The 18,117-nt window shown below is 48.9% G+C and overlaps 1 protein-coding gene across 1 annotated transcript in view; it reads left to right on the forward strand.

Annotated features, from left to right (window-relative positions):
- Window positions 1-18,117, forward strand: part of LOC139388064 (neuronal acetylcholine receptor subunit beta-2-like) — a 50,551-nt gene that overhangs the window by 15,789 nt on the left and 16,645 nt on the right. Inside the window, exons 2-4 of the mRNA XM_071134584.1 lie at window positions 4,023-4,168; window positions 4,290-4,334; window positions 13,497-13,606. Of these exons, the coding sequence (XP_070990685.1) occupies window positions 4,023-4,168; window positions 4,290-4,334; window positions 13,497-13,606 (301 nt within the window). The remainder of the gene's footprint in view (window positions 1-4,022; window positions 4,169-4,289; window positions 4,335-13,496; window positions 13,607-18,117) is intronic.

Raw genomic sequence — 18,117 nt, forward strand, 5'->3', positions numbered from 1 at the left:
TACCTCTACCTCCCTTCCCTTAGTCTTACTGAGGTCTAATGTGGGAGTCAGTCTGAAATATTCATGGTGTCACATTAACTTTGCAATATTTGCTGAAAACAGGCTGGATACAACCTGAGCTACCAGCAATATTACAACCATTCTGCCTGGGCCTGACTATGACACAGTGGCCGGGAGAGACGGAGGGAGGGAGGGAAAGGAAAGCGGGAGAGAGTGAAGGAGAGGGAGAAAGAGGGGGTGGGAGAAAGAGGGAGAGAGAGAAGGAGGGAGAAAGGGGGGGAGAGAGAAGGAGAAAGACAGAGATAATGGTGGTCATTTATTCAGATGCTGAGTATATAGTGAGGGATGTCATTAAAGCCTAGCAGCAGGTGCTGACATGGAGTATTGAACTGTAGTGTACTGTGTGTATGTGTGCTTGTATCCTAGGTGTGTGTGTGTGTGTGTGCATAGTGACGAGTGTAGTCAAGGGCATTCAAGGAGTGTGTGTGTCTGTAGTGCATGTCTGAGCCCACAGTGCTTTGTTCAGTAGCAATGTGTATTATTCATGTGGCACACACACACACACACACACACACACACACACACACACACACACACACACACACACACACACACACACACACACACACACAATCCTCAGCCTCAAGCTCTACCCCATCACCCCTAAAAAAAAACTCACAAAGATAAACACTTACACACACTCACATCAACACCCACAACAAACAGACAAATAGCTACACACAGGCTGACAGCATTTGTATTGATGACAGTGATGGGAACGAAGGAAGAGACAATATCAGGCTGTCAGAGAGAAAAAGCGATGGAGATAAAAGCAGAGAAAGGGATGGGGGAGTTTACAGCTTATGATTAGAGTCTTCATTGATCCAACCACTGAGGCCGTCATTCATGTTCACTGAACACAGAACGCCACAGAGAGAGAGAGAGAGAGCAGGGGGAAGAGGGGGAGAGAGAGAACATGGGGAGATGGAGCAGGGGGAAGAGGGGGAGAGAGAGAACATGGGGAGATGGAGCAGGGGGACGAGGGGGAGAGAGAGAATATGGGGAGATGGAGCAGGCGGAAGAGGGGGAGAGAGATAACATGGGGAGATGGAGCAGGGGGAAGAGGGGGAGAGAGAGAACATGGGGAGATGGAGCAGGGGGAAGAGGGGGAGAGAGAGAACATAGAGAGATGGAGCAGGGGAAAGAGGGGGAACATGGGGAGATGGAGCAGGGGGAAGAGGGGGAGAGAGAGAACATGGGGAGATGGAGCAGGGGGAAGAGGGGGAGAGAGAGAATATGGGGAGATGGAGCAGGGGGGAGAGAGAACATGGGGAGACGGAGCAGGGGAAAGAGGGGGAGAGAGAGAACATGGGGAGATGGAGCAGGGGAAAGAGGGGGAGAGAGAGAACATGGGGAGATGGAGCAGGGGAAAGAGGGGGAGAGAGAGAACATGGGGAAATGGAGCAGGGGGAAGAGGGGGAGAGAGAGAACATGGGGAGATGGAGCAGGGGGAAGAGGGGGAGAGAGAGAACATGGGGAGATGGAGCAGGGGGAAGAGGGGGAGAGAGAGAACATGGGGAGATGGAGCAGGGGAAAGAGGGGGAGAGAGAGAACATGGGGAGATGGAGCAGGGGGAAGAGGGGGAGAGAGAGAAAGAAAGAGAGAGGGGAGGGGGAGAGAGACAGGAAGGGGGGCGAGAGGGAGAAAGAAAGAGGGGAAGGGGAGAGAGAGGGAGTAAGAGAGACGGGAAGGAGATAGAGAGGGAGAGAGAAAGAGGAGAAGGGGAAAGAGAGGGAGTAAGAGAGACAGGAAGGGGATAGCGAGGGAGAAAGAAAGAGGGGAAGGGAAGAGAGAGGGAGAAAGAAAGAGGGGAAGGGAAGAGAGAGGGAGTAAGAGAGACAGGAAGGGGATAGAGAGGGAGAAAGAAAGAGGGGAAGGGAAGAGAGAAGGAGAAAGAGAGACAGGAAGGGGATAGAGAGGGAGAGAGAGCGACAGGAAGGGGATAGAGAGAGAGAGAGAGCGAGGGGAAGGGGAGAGAGAGGGAGTAAGAGAGACGGGAAGGGGATAGAGAGGGAGAAAGAAAGAGGGGAAGGGAAGAGAGAAGGAGAAAGAGAGACAGGAAGGGGATAGAGAGGGAGATAGAGCGACAGGAAGGGGATAGAGAGAGAGAGAGCGAGGGGAAGGGGAGAGAGAGGGAGTAAGAGAGACGGGAAGGGGATAGAGGGAGTAAGAGAGACGGGAAGGGGATAGAGAGAGAGAGAGCGAGGGGAAGGGGAGAGAGAGGGAGAAAGAAAGAGGGGAAGGGAAGAGAGAGGGAGAAAGAAAGAGGGGAAGGGAAGAGAGAGGGAGAAAGTGAGACAGGAAGGGGATAGAGAGAGAGAAAGAGAGACAGGAAGGGGATAGAGAGGGAGAAAGAGAGACAGGAAGGGGATAGTTGTAAGGTCTGGGGTCCGCTCACAAACCAAGACTTCACAAAATGGGACAAACACCAAATTGAGACTCATTACCCACTAATGATCAAAATCCAGAAAAGAGCTGTTAAATTCTACAACCACCTAAAAGGAAGCGATTCCCAAACCTTCCATAACAAAGCCATCACCTAGAGAGAGATGAACCTGGAGAAGAGTCCCCTAAGCAAGCTGGTCCTGGGGCTCTGTTCACAAACACAAACACACCCCACAGAGCCCCAGGACAGCAGCACAATTCGATCCAACCAAATCATGAGAAAACAAAAAGATAATTACTTGACACATTGGAAAGAATTAACAAAAAAACAGAGCAAACTAGAATGCTATTTGGCCCTAAACAGAGAGTACACAGTGGCAGAATACCTGTCCACTGTGACTGACCCAAATTTAAGGAAAACTTTGACTATGTACAGACTTTGTGAGCATAGCCTTGCTATTGAGAAAGGTCGCTGTAGACAGACCTGGCTCTCAAGAGAAGACAGGCTATGTGCTCACTGCCCACAAAATGAGGTGGAAACTGAGCTGCACTTCCTAACCTCCTGTCCAATGTATGACCATATTAGAGATACATATTTCCCTCAGATTACATAGATCCACAAAGAATAAGAAAACAAATCGAATTTTGATAAACTCCCATATCTACTGGGTGAAATTCCACAGTGTGCCATCACAGCAGCAAGATTTGTGACCTGTTGCCACGAGAAAAGGGCAACCAGTGAAGAACAAACACCATTCTAAATACAACCCATATTTATGCTTATTTATTTTCCCTTGTGTACTTTAACTATTTGTACATTGTTACAACACTGTATATATATATAATATGACATTTGTAATGTCTTTATTGTTTTGAAACTTCTGTATGTGTAATGTTTACTGTTAATTTTTATTGTTTATTTCACTTTTGTATAATATCTACCTCACTTGCTTTGGCAATGCCAGTAAAGCCCCTTGAATTGAATTGAATTGAGAGAGGGAGAGAGAGAGAGAGAGATAAAGGGAAGGGGCGAGAGAGAGAGAGAGATAAAGGGAAGGGGAGAGAGAGAGAGTTGTTGTGGTATGTCTCCTGCAGCAGTATTTATCCTCCACTTTGTGTGGTATTGTGACAGCTCTGCCAAAACCAAGCCACTCCAGTGATATGACAACAACCTGAGAGGGTGTGGGAGTGGGGTGAGGACGGGGGAAAGAGAAAGAGTCGGAGGAAAGGTGAGATGGAGGAGGAGAGAAATAGACAGTAGAGGAGAGAGGGAGAGAGGGAGAGAGGGAGAGACAGTAAGACTGCTTGACTCATTGATATGATGTCAGGTCCTGAGCCAGGGAGAGACTAGAGCTGTGCTGACATGTTTCAGCAGGCAGAGAGGAATACCATCATGCCTCATAGACTCCCAGCTTTATACTGAACACAATGTTATGGAGCAGACCAACATACAGCTTCATCACAAGGCCTCCCCATTAAACAGTTTCAGCTATATCCTTTGTTCTTGTTTCTTGTTTTTTGTTGCTGTTGTTATCACCATCACCATGTCTGTGAACCAATTATTTATTTCTTTATAGGCAGCCTGGGGGCGGATACTGAAGAGCGGCTGGTGGAGCACCTGCTAAACCCTGCCCACTATAACAAACTGATCCGCCCAGCGACCAATGGTTCTGAGCTGGTGACGGTTCAGTTGATGGTGTCACTGGCCCAGCTCATCAGTGTGGTGAGTATGTGTCTGTGTGTGTGGGGTGGCCCATGCTCTGTCTCTAACCCACCCACCTCAGAACATAATGATGTCTCTAACCCACCCCAATAATGTTGCTGTGTTCCTCTTTCTATTGCAGCACGAGAGAGAACAGGTTATGACCACCAACGTCTGGCTCACACAGGTCAGTTACACTCTGTCTTCACCTCTCTCTCCGTATCCCTCTGTCTTCACCTCTCTCTCCTTATCTCTCTGTCTTCACCTCTCTCTCCGTATCCCTCTGTCTTCACCTCTCTCTCCTTATCTCTCTGTCTTCACCTCTCTCTCCTTATCCCTCTGTCTTCACCTCTCCTCATCTCTCTGTCTTCACCTCTCTCTCCTTATCCCTCTGTCTTCACCTCTCTCTCCTTATCCCTCTGTCTTCACCTCTCTCTCCTTATCTCTCTGTCTTCACCTCTTCTCTCCTTATCCCTCTGTCTTCACCTCTCTCTCCTTATCTCTCTGTCTTCACTTCTCTCTCCTTATCCCTCTGTCTTCACCTCATCTCTCCTTATCCCTCTGTCTTCACCTCATCTCTCCTTATCTCTCTGTCTTCACCTCATCTCTCTTTACCTCTCTGTCTTCACCTCTCTCTCCTTATCACTCTGTCTTCACCTCATCTCTCCTTAAGCCCTCTGTCTTCACCTCTCACTCCGTATCTCTCTGTCTTCACCTCATCTCTCTTTACCTCTGTCTTCACCTCATCTCTCCTTATCTCTCTGTCTTCGCCTCATCTCTCTTTACCTCTCTGTCTTCACCTCTATTTCCTTATCCCTCTGTCTTCACCTCTCTCTCCTTATCCCTCTGTCTTCACCTCTCTCTCCTTATCCCTCTGTCTACACCTCTCTCTCCTTATCCCGCTGTCTTCACCTCTCCTTATCTCTCTGTCTTCACCTCTCTCTCTCTCCGTATCCCTCTGTCTTCACCTCTCTCTCCTTATCCCTCTGTCTTCACCTCATCTCTCCTTATCCCTCTGTCTTCACCTCTCTCTATTTATCCCTCTGTCTTCACCTCTCCTTATCTCTCTGTCTTCACCTCTCTCTCCTTATCCCTCTGTCTTCACCTCATCTCTCATTATCCCTCTGTCTTCACCTCTCTCTCCTTATCTCTCTGTCTTCACCTCTCTCTCTTTATCCCTCTGTCTTCACCTCTCCATATCTCTCTGTCTTCACCTCCTCTCTCCTTATCCCTCTGTCTTCACCTCTCTCTCCTTATCCCTTTGTCTTCACCTCTCTCTCCTTATCCCTCTGTCTTCACCTCTCTCTCCTTATCCCTCTGTCTACACCTCTCTCTCCTTATCCCGCTGTCTTCACCTCTCCTTATCTCTCTGTCTTCACCTCTCTCTCTCTCCGTATCCCTCTGTCTTCACCTCTCTCTCCTTATCCCTCTGTCTTCACCTCATCTCTCCTTATCCCTCTGTCTTCACCTCTCTCTATTTATCCCTCTGTCTTCACCTCTCCTTATCTCTCTGTCTTCACCTCTCTCTCCTTATCCCTCTGTCTTCACCTCTCTCTCCTTATCCCTCTGTCTTCACCTCATCTCTCATTATCCCTCTGTCTTCCCCTCTCTCTCCTTATCTCTCTGTCTTCACCTCTCTCTCTTTATCCCTCTGTCTTCACCTCTCCATATCTCTCTGTCTTCACCTCATTTCTCCTTATCCCTCTGTCTTCACCTCTCTTTCCTTATCCCTCTGTCTTCACCTCTCTCTCCTTATCTCTCTGTCTTCACCTCTTCTCTCCTTATCCCTCTGTCTTCACCTCATCTCTCCTTATCCCTCTGTCCTCAACTCTCTCTCCTTATCTCTCTGTCTTCACCTCTCTCTCTTTATCCCCCTGTCTTCACCTCTCTCGCCTTATCCCTCTGTTTTCACCTCTCTCTCCTTATCCCTCTGTCTTCACCTCATCTCTCCTTATCTCTCAGTCTTCACCTCATCTCTCTTTACCTCACTGTCTTCACCTCTCTCTCCTTATCACTCTGTCTTCACATCATCTCTCCTTAAGCCCTCTGTCTTCACCTCTCTCTCCGTATCTCTCTGTCTTCACCTCATCTCTCTTTACCTCTCTGTCTTCACCTCATCTCTCCTTATCTCTCTGTCTTCGCCTCATCTCTCTTTACCTCTCTGTCTTCACCTCTATTTCCTTATCCCGCTGTCTACACCTCTCTCTCCTTATCCCTCTGTCTTCACCTCATCTCTCCTTATCCCTCTGTCCTCACCTCTCTCTCCTTATCTTTCTGTCTTCACCTCTCTCTCCTTATCCCTCTGTCTACACCTCTCTCTCCTTATCCCGCTGTCTTCACCTTGTCTCTCCTTATCCCTCTGTCTTCACCTCTCTCTATTTATCCCTCTGTCTTCACCTCTCCTTTTCTCTCTGTCTTCACCTCTCTCTCTCCTTATCCCTCTGTCTTCACCTCTCTCTCCTTATCCCTCTGTCTTCACCTCATCTCTCCTTATCCCTCTGTCTTCACCTCTCTCTCCTTATCTCTCTGTCTTCACCTCTCTCTCTTTATCCCTCTGTCTTCACCTCTCCTTATCTCCCTGTCTACACCTCTATCTCTTTATCCCTCTGTCTTCACCTCTCTCTCCTTATCTCTCTGTCTTCACCTCTCTCTCTTTATCCCTCTGTCTTCACGTCTCCTTATCTCTCTGTCTACACCTCTATCTCTTTATCCCTCTGTCTTCACCTCTCTCCTTATCTCTCTGTCTTCACCTCTCTCTCTTTATCCCTCTGTCTTCACCTCTCCTTATCTCTCTGTCTTCACCTCTCTCTCCTTATCTCTCTGTCTTCACCTCGCTCTTTATCCATGTCTTCACCTCTCTCTCCTTTTCCCTCTGTCTTCACTTCTCTTTCCTTATCCCTCTGTCTTCACCTCTCTCTCCTTATCCCTCTGTCTTCACCTCTCTCTCCTTATCCCTCTGTCTTCTCCTCTCTCTCCGTATCTCTGTCTTCTCCTCTCTCTCCTTATCTCTCTGTCTTCACCTCTCTCTCCTTATCCCTCTGTCATCACTTCTCCCTCCTTACCCCTCTGTCTTCACCTCTCTCTCCTTATCCCTCTGTCTTCACCTCTCTCTCCCTATCTCTCTGTCTTCACCTCTCTCTCATTATCCCTCTGACTTCACCTTTCTCTCCCTATCTCTCAGTCTTCACCTCTCTCTCCCTATTTCTCTGTCTTCACCTCTCTCTCCCTATCTCTCTGATTTCACCTCTCTCTCCTTATCTCTCTGTCTTCACCTCTCTCTCTTTATCCCTCTGTCTTCACCTCTCCTTATCTCTCTGTCTTCACCTCTCTCTCCTTATCTCTCTGTCTTCACCTCTCGCTCTTTATCCATGTCTTCACCTCTCTCTCCTTTTCCCTCTGTCTTCACTTCTCTTTCCTTTCCCTCTGTCTTCACCTCTCTCTCCTTATCCCTCTGTCTTCACCTCTCTCTCCTTATCCCTCTGTCTTCTCCTCTCTCTCTGTATCTCTGTCTTCTCCTCTCTCTCCTTATCTCTCTGTCTTCACCTCTCTCTCCCTATTTCTCTGTCTTCACCTCTCTCTCCCTATCTCTCTGATTTCACCTCTCTCTCCCTATCTCTCTTTCTTCACCTCTCTCTCTTTATTTCTCTGTCTTCACCTCTCTCTTTATTTCTCTGTCTTCACCTCTCTCTCCTTATCTCTCTGTCTTCATCTCTCTCTCTCTCTCTTTATCCATGTCTTCACCTCTCTCTCCTTATCCCTCTGTCTTCACCTCTCTCTTCTCATCCCTCTGTCTTCAACTCTCTCTCCTTATCCCTCTGTCTTCACCTCTCTCTCCTTATCCCTCTGTCTTCACCTCTCTTTCCTTATCCCTCTTTCTTCACCTCTCTCCTTATCTCTCTGTCTTCACCTCTCGCTCTTTATCCATGTCTTCACCTCTCTCTCCTTATCCCTCTGTCTTCACCTCTCTTTCCTTATCCCTCTGTCTTCACCTCTCTCTCCTTATCCGTATGTCTTCACCTCTCTCTCCTTATCACTCTGTCTTTACCTCTCTTTCCTTATCCCTCTGTCTTCACTTCTCTTTCCTTATCCCTCTGTCTTCACCTCTCCATCCTTATCCCTCTGTCTTCACCTCTCTCTCCTTATCTCTCTGTCTTCACCTCTCATTATCTCTCTGTCTTCACCTCTCTCTCCTTATCCCTCTGTCTTCACCTCTCCCTCCTTATCCCTCTATCTTCACCTCTCTCTCCTTATCCCTCTGTCTTCACCTCTCTCTCCCTATCTCTCTGTCTTTACCTCTCTCTCCTTATCCCTCTGTCTTCACCTCTCTCTCCTTATCCCTCTGTCTACACCTCTCTCTCCTTATCCCGCTGTCTTCACCTTGTCTCTCCTTATCCCTCTGTCTTCACCTCTCTCTATTTATCCCTCTGTCTTCACCTCTCCTTATCTCTCTGTCTTCACCTCTCTCTCTCCTTATCCCTCTGTCTTCACCTCTCTCTCCTTATCCCTCTGTCTTCACCTCATCTCTCCTTATCCCTCTGTCTTCACCTCTCTCTCCTTATCTCTCTGTCTTCACCTCTCTCTCTTTATCCCTCTGTCTTCACCTCTCCTTATCTCCCTGTCTACACCTCTATCTCTTTATCCCTCTGTCTTCACCTCTCTCTCCTTATCTCTCTGTCTTCACCTCTCTCTCTTTATCCCTCTGTCTTCACGTCTCCTTATCTCTCTGTCTACACCTCTATCTCTTTATCCCTCTGTCTTCACCTCTCTCCTTATCTCTCTGTCTTCACCTCTCTCTCTTTATCCCTCTGTCTTCACCTCTCCTTATCTCTCTGTCTTCACCTCTCTCTCCTTATCTCTCTGTCTTCACCTCTCGCTCTTTATCCATGTCTTCACCTCTCTCTCCTTTTCCCTCTGTCTTCACTTCTCTTTCCTTATCCCTCTGTCTTCACCTCTCTCTCCTTATCCCTCTGTCTTCACCTCTCTCTCCTTATCCCTCTGTCTTCTCCTCTCTCTCCGTATCTCTGTCTTCTCCTCTCTCTCCTTATCTCTCTGTCTTCACCTCTCTCTCCTTATCCCTCTGTCATCACTTCTCCCTCCTTACCCCTCTGTCTTCACCTCTCTCTCCTTATCCCTCTGTCTTCACCTCTCTCTCCCTATCTCTCTGTCTTCACCTCTCTCTCATTATCCCTCTGACTTCACCTTTCTCTCCCTATCTCTCAGTCTTCACCTCTCTCTCCCTATTTCTCTGTCTTCACCTCTCTCTCCCTATCTCTCTGATTTCACCTCTCTCTCCTTATCTCTCTGTCTTCACCTCTCTCTCTTTATCCCTCTGTCTTCACCTCTCCTTATCTCTCTGTCTTCACCTCTCTCTCCTTATCTCTCTGTCTTCACCTCTCGCTCTTTATCCATGTCTTCACCTCTCTCTCCTTTTCCCTCTGTCTTCACTTCTCTTTCCTTATCCCTCTGTCTTCACCTCTCTCTCCTTATCCCTCTGTCTTCACCTCTCTCTCCTTATCCCTCTGTCTTCTCCTCTCTCTCCGTATCTCTGTCTTCTCCTCTCTCTCCTTATCTCTCTGTCTTCACCTCTCTCTCCCTATTTCTCTGTCTTCACCTCTCTCTCCCTATCTCTCTGATTTCACCTCTCTCTCCCTATCTCTCTTTCTTCACCTCTCTCTCTTTATTTCTCTGTCTTCACCTCTCTCTTTATTTCTCTGTCTTCACCTCTCTCTCCTTATCTCTCTGTCTTCATCTCTCTCTCTCTCTCTTTATCCATGTCTTCACCTCTCTCTCCTTATCCCTCTGTCTTCACCTCTCTCTCCTTATCCCTCTGTCTTCACCTCTCTCTCTTTATCCCTCTGTCTTCACCTCTCTCTCCTTATCCCTCTGTCTTCACCTCTCCTTATCCCTCTGTCTACACCTCTATCTCCTTATCCCTCTGTCTTCACTTCTCTCTCCTTATCCCTCTGTCTTCACCTCTCTCTTCTCATCCCTCTGTCTTCAACTCTCTCTCCTTATCCCTCTGTCTTCACCTCTCTCTCCTTATCCCTCTGTCTTCACCTCTCTTTCCTTATCCCTCTTTCTTCACCTCTCTCCTTATCTCTCTGTCTTCACCTCTCGCTCTTTATCCATGTCTTCACCTCTCTCTCCTTATCCCTCTGTCTTCACCTCTCTTTCCTTATCCCTCTGTCTTCACCTCTCTCTCCTTATCACTCTGTCTTCACCTCTCTCTCCTTATCCGTATGTCTTCACCTCTCTCTCCTTATCACTCTGTCTTTACCTCTCTTTCCTTATCCCTCTGTCTTCACTTCTCTTTCCTTATCCCTCTGTCTTCACCTCTCCATCCTTATCCCTCTGTCTTCACCTCTCTCTCCTTATCTCTCTGTCTTCACCTCTCCTTATCTCTCTGTCTTCACCTCTCTCTCCTTATCCCTCTGTCTTCACCTCTCCCTCCTTATCCCTCTATCTTCACCTCTCTCTCCTTATCCCTCTGTCTTCACCTCTCTCTCCCTATCTCTCTGTCTTTACCTCTCTCTCCTTATCCCTCTGTCTTCACCTCTCTCTCCTTATCCCTCTGACTTCACCTTTCTCTCCCTATCTCTCTGTCTTCACCTCTCTCTCCCTATCTCTCTGTCTTCACCTCTCTCTCCCTATCTCTCTGTCTTCACCTCTTTCTCCTTATCTGTCTTTCTTCACCTCTCTCTCTTTAATCCTGTCTTCACCTCTCTCTCTTTATTTCTCTGTCTTCACCTCTTCTCTCCTTATCCCTCTGTCTTCACCTCCTCTCTCCTTATCTCTCTGTCTTCACCTCTCTTTCCTTATCCCTCTGTCTACACCTCTCTCTCCTTATCACTCTGTCTTTACCTCTCTTTCCTTATCCCTCTGTCTTCACTTCTCTTTCCTTATCCCTCTGTCTTCACCTCTCCATCCTTATCCCTCTGTCTTCACCTCTCTCTCCTTATCTCTCTGTCTTCACCTCTCCTTATCTCTCTGTCTTCACCTCTCTCTTCTTATCCCTCTGTCTTCACCTCTCCCTCCTTATCCCTCTATCTTCACCTCTCTCTCCTTATCCCTCTGTCTTCACCTCTCTCTCCCTATCTCTCTGTCTTTACCTCTCTCTCCTTATCCCTCTGTCTTCACCTCTCTCTCCTTATCCCTCTGACTTCACCTTTCTCTCCCTATCTCTCTGTCTTCACCTCTCTCTCCCTATCTCTCTGTCTTCACCTCTCTCTCCCTATCTCTCTGTCTTCACCTCTTTCTCCTTATCTGTCTTTCTTCACCTCTCTCTCTTTAATCCTGTCTTCACCTCTCTCTTTATTTCTCTGTCTTCACCTCTTCTCTCCTTATCCCTCTGTCTTCACCTCCTCTCTCCTTATCTCTCTGTCTTCACCTCTCTTTCCTTATCCCTCTGTCTACACCTCTCTCTCTTTATCCCTCTGTCTACACCTCCTCTCTCCTTAGCCCTCCGTCTTCATTCCTCTCCTACTGTTACTTAGCTCTGTCTTTTATCTCCTGAGATGCCAAATCAACTGGTAGGTATTCTGACTTCATTAAATGTACATTTAAGAATGCAACGATGCTCTCCTTTCTGTTACTTGATAACACAACAAATTGCATCGTGCAAGAACGTGTTTGTTCATTCTGCCGCTAAGTTAGGAATAGGCACGGGCAGACATAGCAATCTGAACCAGTTGAAAATGCCTGTCCCTGTATCAGTCTCCTACAACTCAACACAGACATTCTGGTCATTCAATGGGAACATGAACACACAACCAGAGTTTCCCAGGAGGGTTGCCACACAATACAGTACTTTATTATAGTATACAGCATCTTTATTTATTTTATTTTATTTCATCTTTATTTAACTGGGTAAGTTAGTTAAAAACAAATTGTTATTTACAATGACAGCCTACCCTGGCCAAACCCGAACCCGGACGACGCTGGGCACAACGGGCCCTATGGGACTCCCAATCACGGCCGGTTATGATACAGCCTGGAATCAAACCAGGGACTGTAGTGACGCCGCTAGCACTGAGATGCATTGCCGTAGACCACTGCGCCAGTCGGGAGCATCACATTGCAGTATGCGGCAGAGAGAGACACAGTTCTGTATTGTTGTTGTGAGAGACTAATCCTGGCATGCTCCTGAGTTCTGACCCTGTTCTACACAGCTGGTTCTCTGTGTGTCTGCAGCTGGGGCCTGCAACAAAACACACTGCCCAGTGGACAGGTTCACACACACATGCACATGCACAGCTGTAAATGCACTAATGTGTATAAATCAGTTATGAACAGTTATGGAAACCTGTTTGTGTGTGTCTGTGTGTGTGTACACATGTGCATGTGTGAAGGTGATTGATGGTCTGTAATTGAATAGAGAATGAGCATACGTGTTTATGAGGCCCTTGGTCGTAGCCAAGAGGAGATGCCAAGGAAACCAGTCCTGAGCCAAGAGAGCCACTGTTATCACTTTCACCACCATTCTGGCTCTGATAATACAGAGCCACCATTTTCAAGTCATGTAGCATCTGGCATCATGGCCATTATGGCTCTACATGGCATATACTGTAGCAATAACAGTTACAGAGCCCCCATTGTAAATGGTTATAAAGGTTCTACTACAGCCCTAACAGTCATAGAGCCACTGCTATCTGGACCATTATGGCTCATAATACATCACAGTTACAGGGCTACGACCATCAAGGTCACTAAGAGCATGAGCATGTCACTAAGAGCATGAGCATGTCACTAAGAGCATGAGCATGTCACTAAGAGCACGTCACTGACTGACCCACACACCTTGAATCATGTGTGCCTGGGAGGCAAACTCGCACACACACATGCACAGACCTACACACATACATACGCACACGCACTCACTGTCACACACACGATCTGGATACCTCATTGGCAGGCGGCCATTTCAGTCAGGATGATTAGATGTGTGTTTGAGTGAGTGTTTTTAACTGACTTACTATAGGGTCATGGTAGACATTAGTCCTTCTGTCTTACATCTCTAATTAATGGAGCTGAGTTATCACACTGTTCCTGGACAGGACAGTAAAGGTCTCTATAGGAACATATTTACATGAAGATCATTATGGAAAGTAAAGAGACATTTCGCTGAATGTTATTTCAAAAGTGAAGCTCACAGCAGCTGTTTGTGGGTCTCACACTCTTCTATGACTTTTGATTGGTCACTAACTCTGCTCTGTGATTGGTTACGAACAATCTTCTCAGCTGTGTGATTGGTCACTAACTCTGTTCTCTGCTCTGTGATTGGTTAGTAACAATCTTCTCAGCTGAGTGATTGGTCATTAACTCTGTTCTCTGGTCTGTGATTGGTGTCCAGGAATGGCAGGACTACCGTCTGACTTGGGTCCCTGAGGAGTTTGATGGCATGGAGAAGGTCAGACTGCCTTCCAAACACATCTGGCTGCCCGACGTTGTGCTGTATAACAAGTGAGTTACACACACACACACACACACACACACACATCTGGCTGCCCAACATTGTGCTGTATAAAATAGAGTTACACACACACACACACACACACACACACATCTGGCTACCCGACATTGTGCTGTATAAAAGAGAGTTACACACACACACACACACACACATATCTGGCTGCCCAACATTGTGCTGTATAAAATAGAGTTACACACACACACACACACACACACACACATCTGGCTACCCGACGTTGTGCTGTATAACAAGTGAGTTACACACACACACACACACACACACACACACACACACACACACACACACACACACACACACACACACACACACACACACACACACACACACACACACACACATCTGGCTACCCAACATTGTGCTGTATAAAAGAGAGTTACACACACACACACACACACACATATCTGGCTGCCCGACATTGTGCTGTATAAAAGAGAGTTACACACACACACACACACACACACGTCTGGCTACCCGACATTGTGCTGTATAAAAGTGAGTTACACACACACAATGTCATACTATTTGAATCTACAAATCACATTACAGTGTTGAAGGATCCAAACATTTTAAAGACACAGATATCTGGACACTTATAGATACAGAGAGCACCTCCTTCTCCAAACAGCTAAGCTGTCCATGACCGCTGACACAGAGCAGTACCTTGGTGGCAGCTTTGCCTTTGTCCTCTGCTGGCCGGTAATCTGAAGGCCACATACTGTCAGCCTAATAAGTACATGGCTGAGACTCCCAAATATCAGCGCCACAAGTTTGCAGTGATAACCAAGGCTGTTGAGGCATGACACTATGGGCTAGTGCTTCAGCAACTGTCTGCTCTACGTAGGTGTCAAAAGCAACCAACTTCCACACACACACACACACACACACACACACACACAGTACAGCATTGTTTCTCAACTCCAGTCTTCTAATCCCTATCTTATCGTAGTCTCTTAGCCCGGTGTAAGTTATCTTATCGGAGTGTCTTAACCCTGTGTAAGCTATCTTATCAGTGAAAGTGAACTGTCTGGCCTCAATCTCCTCTTTCTCTAATGCCGTCTTACACTGATTAACCAACCGGTGGGGGCTAAACGGATCTACCCCCCCCCCCCCCCCCCCCCCCCCCCCAGAACCACTCGCAACACATTAACACAGTCAGTCACAAACTAATGGGTTCCATTGATTTAATTCCTTATGAAGGGTAATCAATATCTTGATCTTCCTCCATTGCTCTCTTTCTTTGTTCCCAGTTATTTGACCTGTTCCCTACCTGAGCTATTGGACCCGTTCCCTACCTGAGGTAGTTGTTGTTTCTGGTGTCCTTTGACAGCTCTTTGGTCTTGGCCATTGTGGAGTTTGGAGTGTGACTGTTTGAGGTTGTGGACAGGAGTCTTTTATACTGATAACAAGTTCAAACAGGTGCCATTAATACAGGTAACGAGTGGAGGACAGAGGAGCCAGAAATCTTACTTGTTTGTAGGTGACCAAATACTTATTTTCCACCATAATTTGCAAATAAATTCATTAAAAATCCTACAATGTGATTTTCTAGATTTTTTTTTCTCATTTTGTCTGTCATAGTTGAAGTGTACCTATGATGTAAATGTAACGGTTTTCTATATGAGAAGGAGAGTCGGACCAAAATGCGGCGTGTAGATTACGATCCATGTTTATTGTGACTATAGCAACACGAATCTAAATACAAACAGTGCAAAATAATAAACGTAATGAAAACCGAAACAGCCTAAACTGGTGCAAACTAACACTAAGGACAATCACCCACAAACACACAGTGAAACCCAGGCTACCTAAATATGGTTCCCAATCAGAGACAATGACTAACACCTGCCTCTGATTGAGAACCATATCAGGCCAGACATAGAAATAGACAAACAAGACATCCAACATAGAATGCCCACCCAGTTCACGTCCTGACCAGCACTAAAACAAGGAAAACACACACGAACGATGGTCAGAACGTGACAGTACCCCCCCTCCAAGGTGCGGACTCCGGACGCACAACTTAAACCTATGGGGGAGGGTGTGGGTGGGCATCTGTCCGCGGTGGCGGCTCTGGCGCTGGACGTGGACCCCACTCCATAACAGTTTTAGTCCACCTCCTTAGCGTCCCTAGATAGGTTACCCTCCTTAAAGACCGCTCGGGACAGAGGGGCAGCTCGGGACAGAGGTAGCTCGGGACTGATGGGTAGCTCAGCACTGAGAGGAAGCTCAGCACTGAGAGGAAGCTCAGCACTGAGAGGAAGCTCAGCACTGAGAGGAAGCTCAGGCAGGTGGTTGGATCCGGCAGATCCTGGCTGGCTGGCGGTTCCGGAAGAGTCTGGTCGACTGGCGGATCCGGAAGAGTCTGGTCGACTGGCGGATCTGGAAGAGTCTGGTCGACTGGCGGATCTGGAAGAGTCTGGTCGACTGGCGGATCTGGAAGAGTCTGGTCGACTGGCGGATCTGGAAGAGTCTGGTCGACTGGCGGATCTGGAAGAGTCTGGTCGACTGGCGGATCTGGAAGAGTCTGGTCGACTGGCGGATCTGGAAGAGTCTGGTCGACTGGCGGATCTGGAAGAGTCTGGTCGACTGGCGGATCTGGAAGAGTCTGGTCGACTGGCGGATCTGGAAGAGTCTGGTCGACTGGCAGATCTGGAAGAGTCTGGTCGACTGGCAGATCTGGAAGAGTCTGGTCGACTGGCAGATCTGGAAGAGTCTGGTCGACTGGCAGATCTGGAAGAGTCTGGTCGACTGGCAGATCTGGAAGAGTCTGGTCGACTGGCAGATCTGGCTGCTCCATGCTGACTGGCTGCTCCATGATGACTGGCAGCTCTGGCTGCTCCATGCTGACTGGCTGCTCCATGCTGACTGGCAGCTCTGGCTGCTCCATGCTGACTGGCTGCTCCATGCTGACTGGCAGCTCTGGCTGCTCCATGCTGACTGGCTGCTCTGGCTGCTCCATGCTGACTGACTGCTCCATGCTGACTGGCGGCCCTGGCTGCTCCATGCTGACTGGCGGCCCTGGCTGCTCCATGCTGACTGGCGGCCCTGGCTGCTCCATGCTGACTGGCGGCCCTGGCTGCTCCATGCTGACTGGCGGCCCTGGCTGCTCCATGCTAACTGGCAGCTCTGGCGGCTCCTTGCAGACTGGCAGCTCTGGCGGCTCCTTGCAGACTGGCAGCTCTGGCGGCTCCTTGCAGACTGGCAGCTCTGGCGGCTCCTTGCAGACTGGCAGCTTTGGCGGCATCCTGCAGACAGGCAGCTCTGGCGGCTCCTTGCAGACTGGCAGCTCCTTGCAGACTGGCAGCTCTATGCAGACTGGCAGCTCCTTGCAGACTGGCAGCTCCTTGCAGACTGGCAGCTCCTTGCAGACTGGCAGCTCTATGCAGACTGGCAGTTCTGAACAGGCGGGAGACTCCGGCAGCGCTGTAGAGAAGGAAGGCTCTAACAGCGCTAAACAGGCGGGAGACTCCGACAGCGCTGGAGAGGAGGAAGGCTCTGGCAGCGCTGGACAGGCGAGGCGCACTGTAGGCCTAATGCGTGGTGCTGGCACTGGTGGTACTGGGCCGAGGACTCGCACAGGAAGCCTGGTGCGGGGAGCTGCTACCGGAGGGCTGGGGTGTGGAGGTGGTACTGGAAAAACCGGACCGTGCAGGCGCACTGGAGCTCTTGAGCACCGAGCCTGCCCAACCTTACCTGGTTGAATGCTCACGGTCGCCCTGCCAGTGCGGCGAGGTGGAATAGCCCGCACTGGGCTATGCAGGCGAACCGGAGACACCGAGCGCAAGGCTGGTGCCATGTAAGCCGGCCCAAGGAGACGCACTGGGGACCAGCTGCGTAGAGCCGGCTTCATGGCATTAGGCTCGACGCTCAATCTAGCCCGGCCGACACGCGGAGCTGGAATATACCGCACCGGGCTATGCACCCGCACTGGAGACAGCGTGCGCACCACTGCATAACACGGTGCCTGTCCGGTCTCTCTAGCCCCCCGGTAAGCACAGGGAGTCTGCCCAGGTCTCCTACCTGGCGTAGCCATACTCCCTGTTAGCCCCCCCCCAAGAAATTTTTGGGGCTGCCTCTCAGGCTTCCATCCGCTACGTCGTGCTGCCTCCTCATATCTGCGCCTCTCAGCTTTCGCCGCCTCCAGTTCTTCTTTGGGGCGGAGATATTCTCCTGGCTGAGCCCAGGGTCCTCTTCCTTCTAATTCGTCCTCCCATGTCCATACCTCCTCTTTGGGCTGCTCCTGTTGCCTCTTCTCCTGCTGCACCTTTGGGCGGCTACACTCCCCTGGTTTAGCCCAGGGTCCTCTCCCGTCGAGGATTTCCTCCCATGTCCAGAAATCCTTATTGCGCGTCTCCTCGCGCTGCTCCTGCCTGTTGACACGCTGCTTGGTCCTTTTGTGGTGGGTGATTCTGTAACGGTTTTCTATATGAGAAGGAGAGTCGGACCAAAATGCGGCGTGTAGATTACGATCCATGTTTAT

The sequence above is a fragment of the Oncorhynchus clarkii genome, chromosome 3 (genome assembly GCF_045791955.1).
Source record: "Oncorhynchus clarkii lewisi isolate Uvic-CL-2024 chromosome 3, UVic_Ocla_1.0, whole genome shotgun sequence".
Lineage (NCBI taxonomy): Eukaryota > Metazoa > Chordata > Actinopteri > Salmoniformes > Salmonidae > Oncorhynchus > Oncorhynchus clarkii.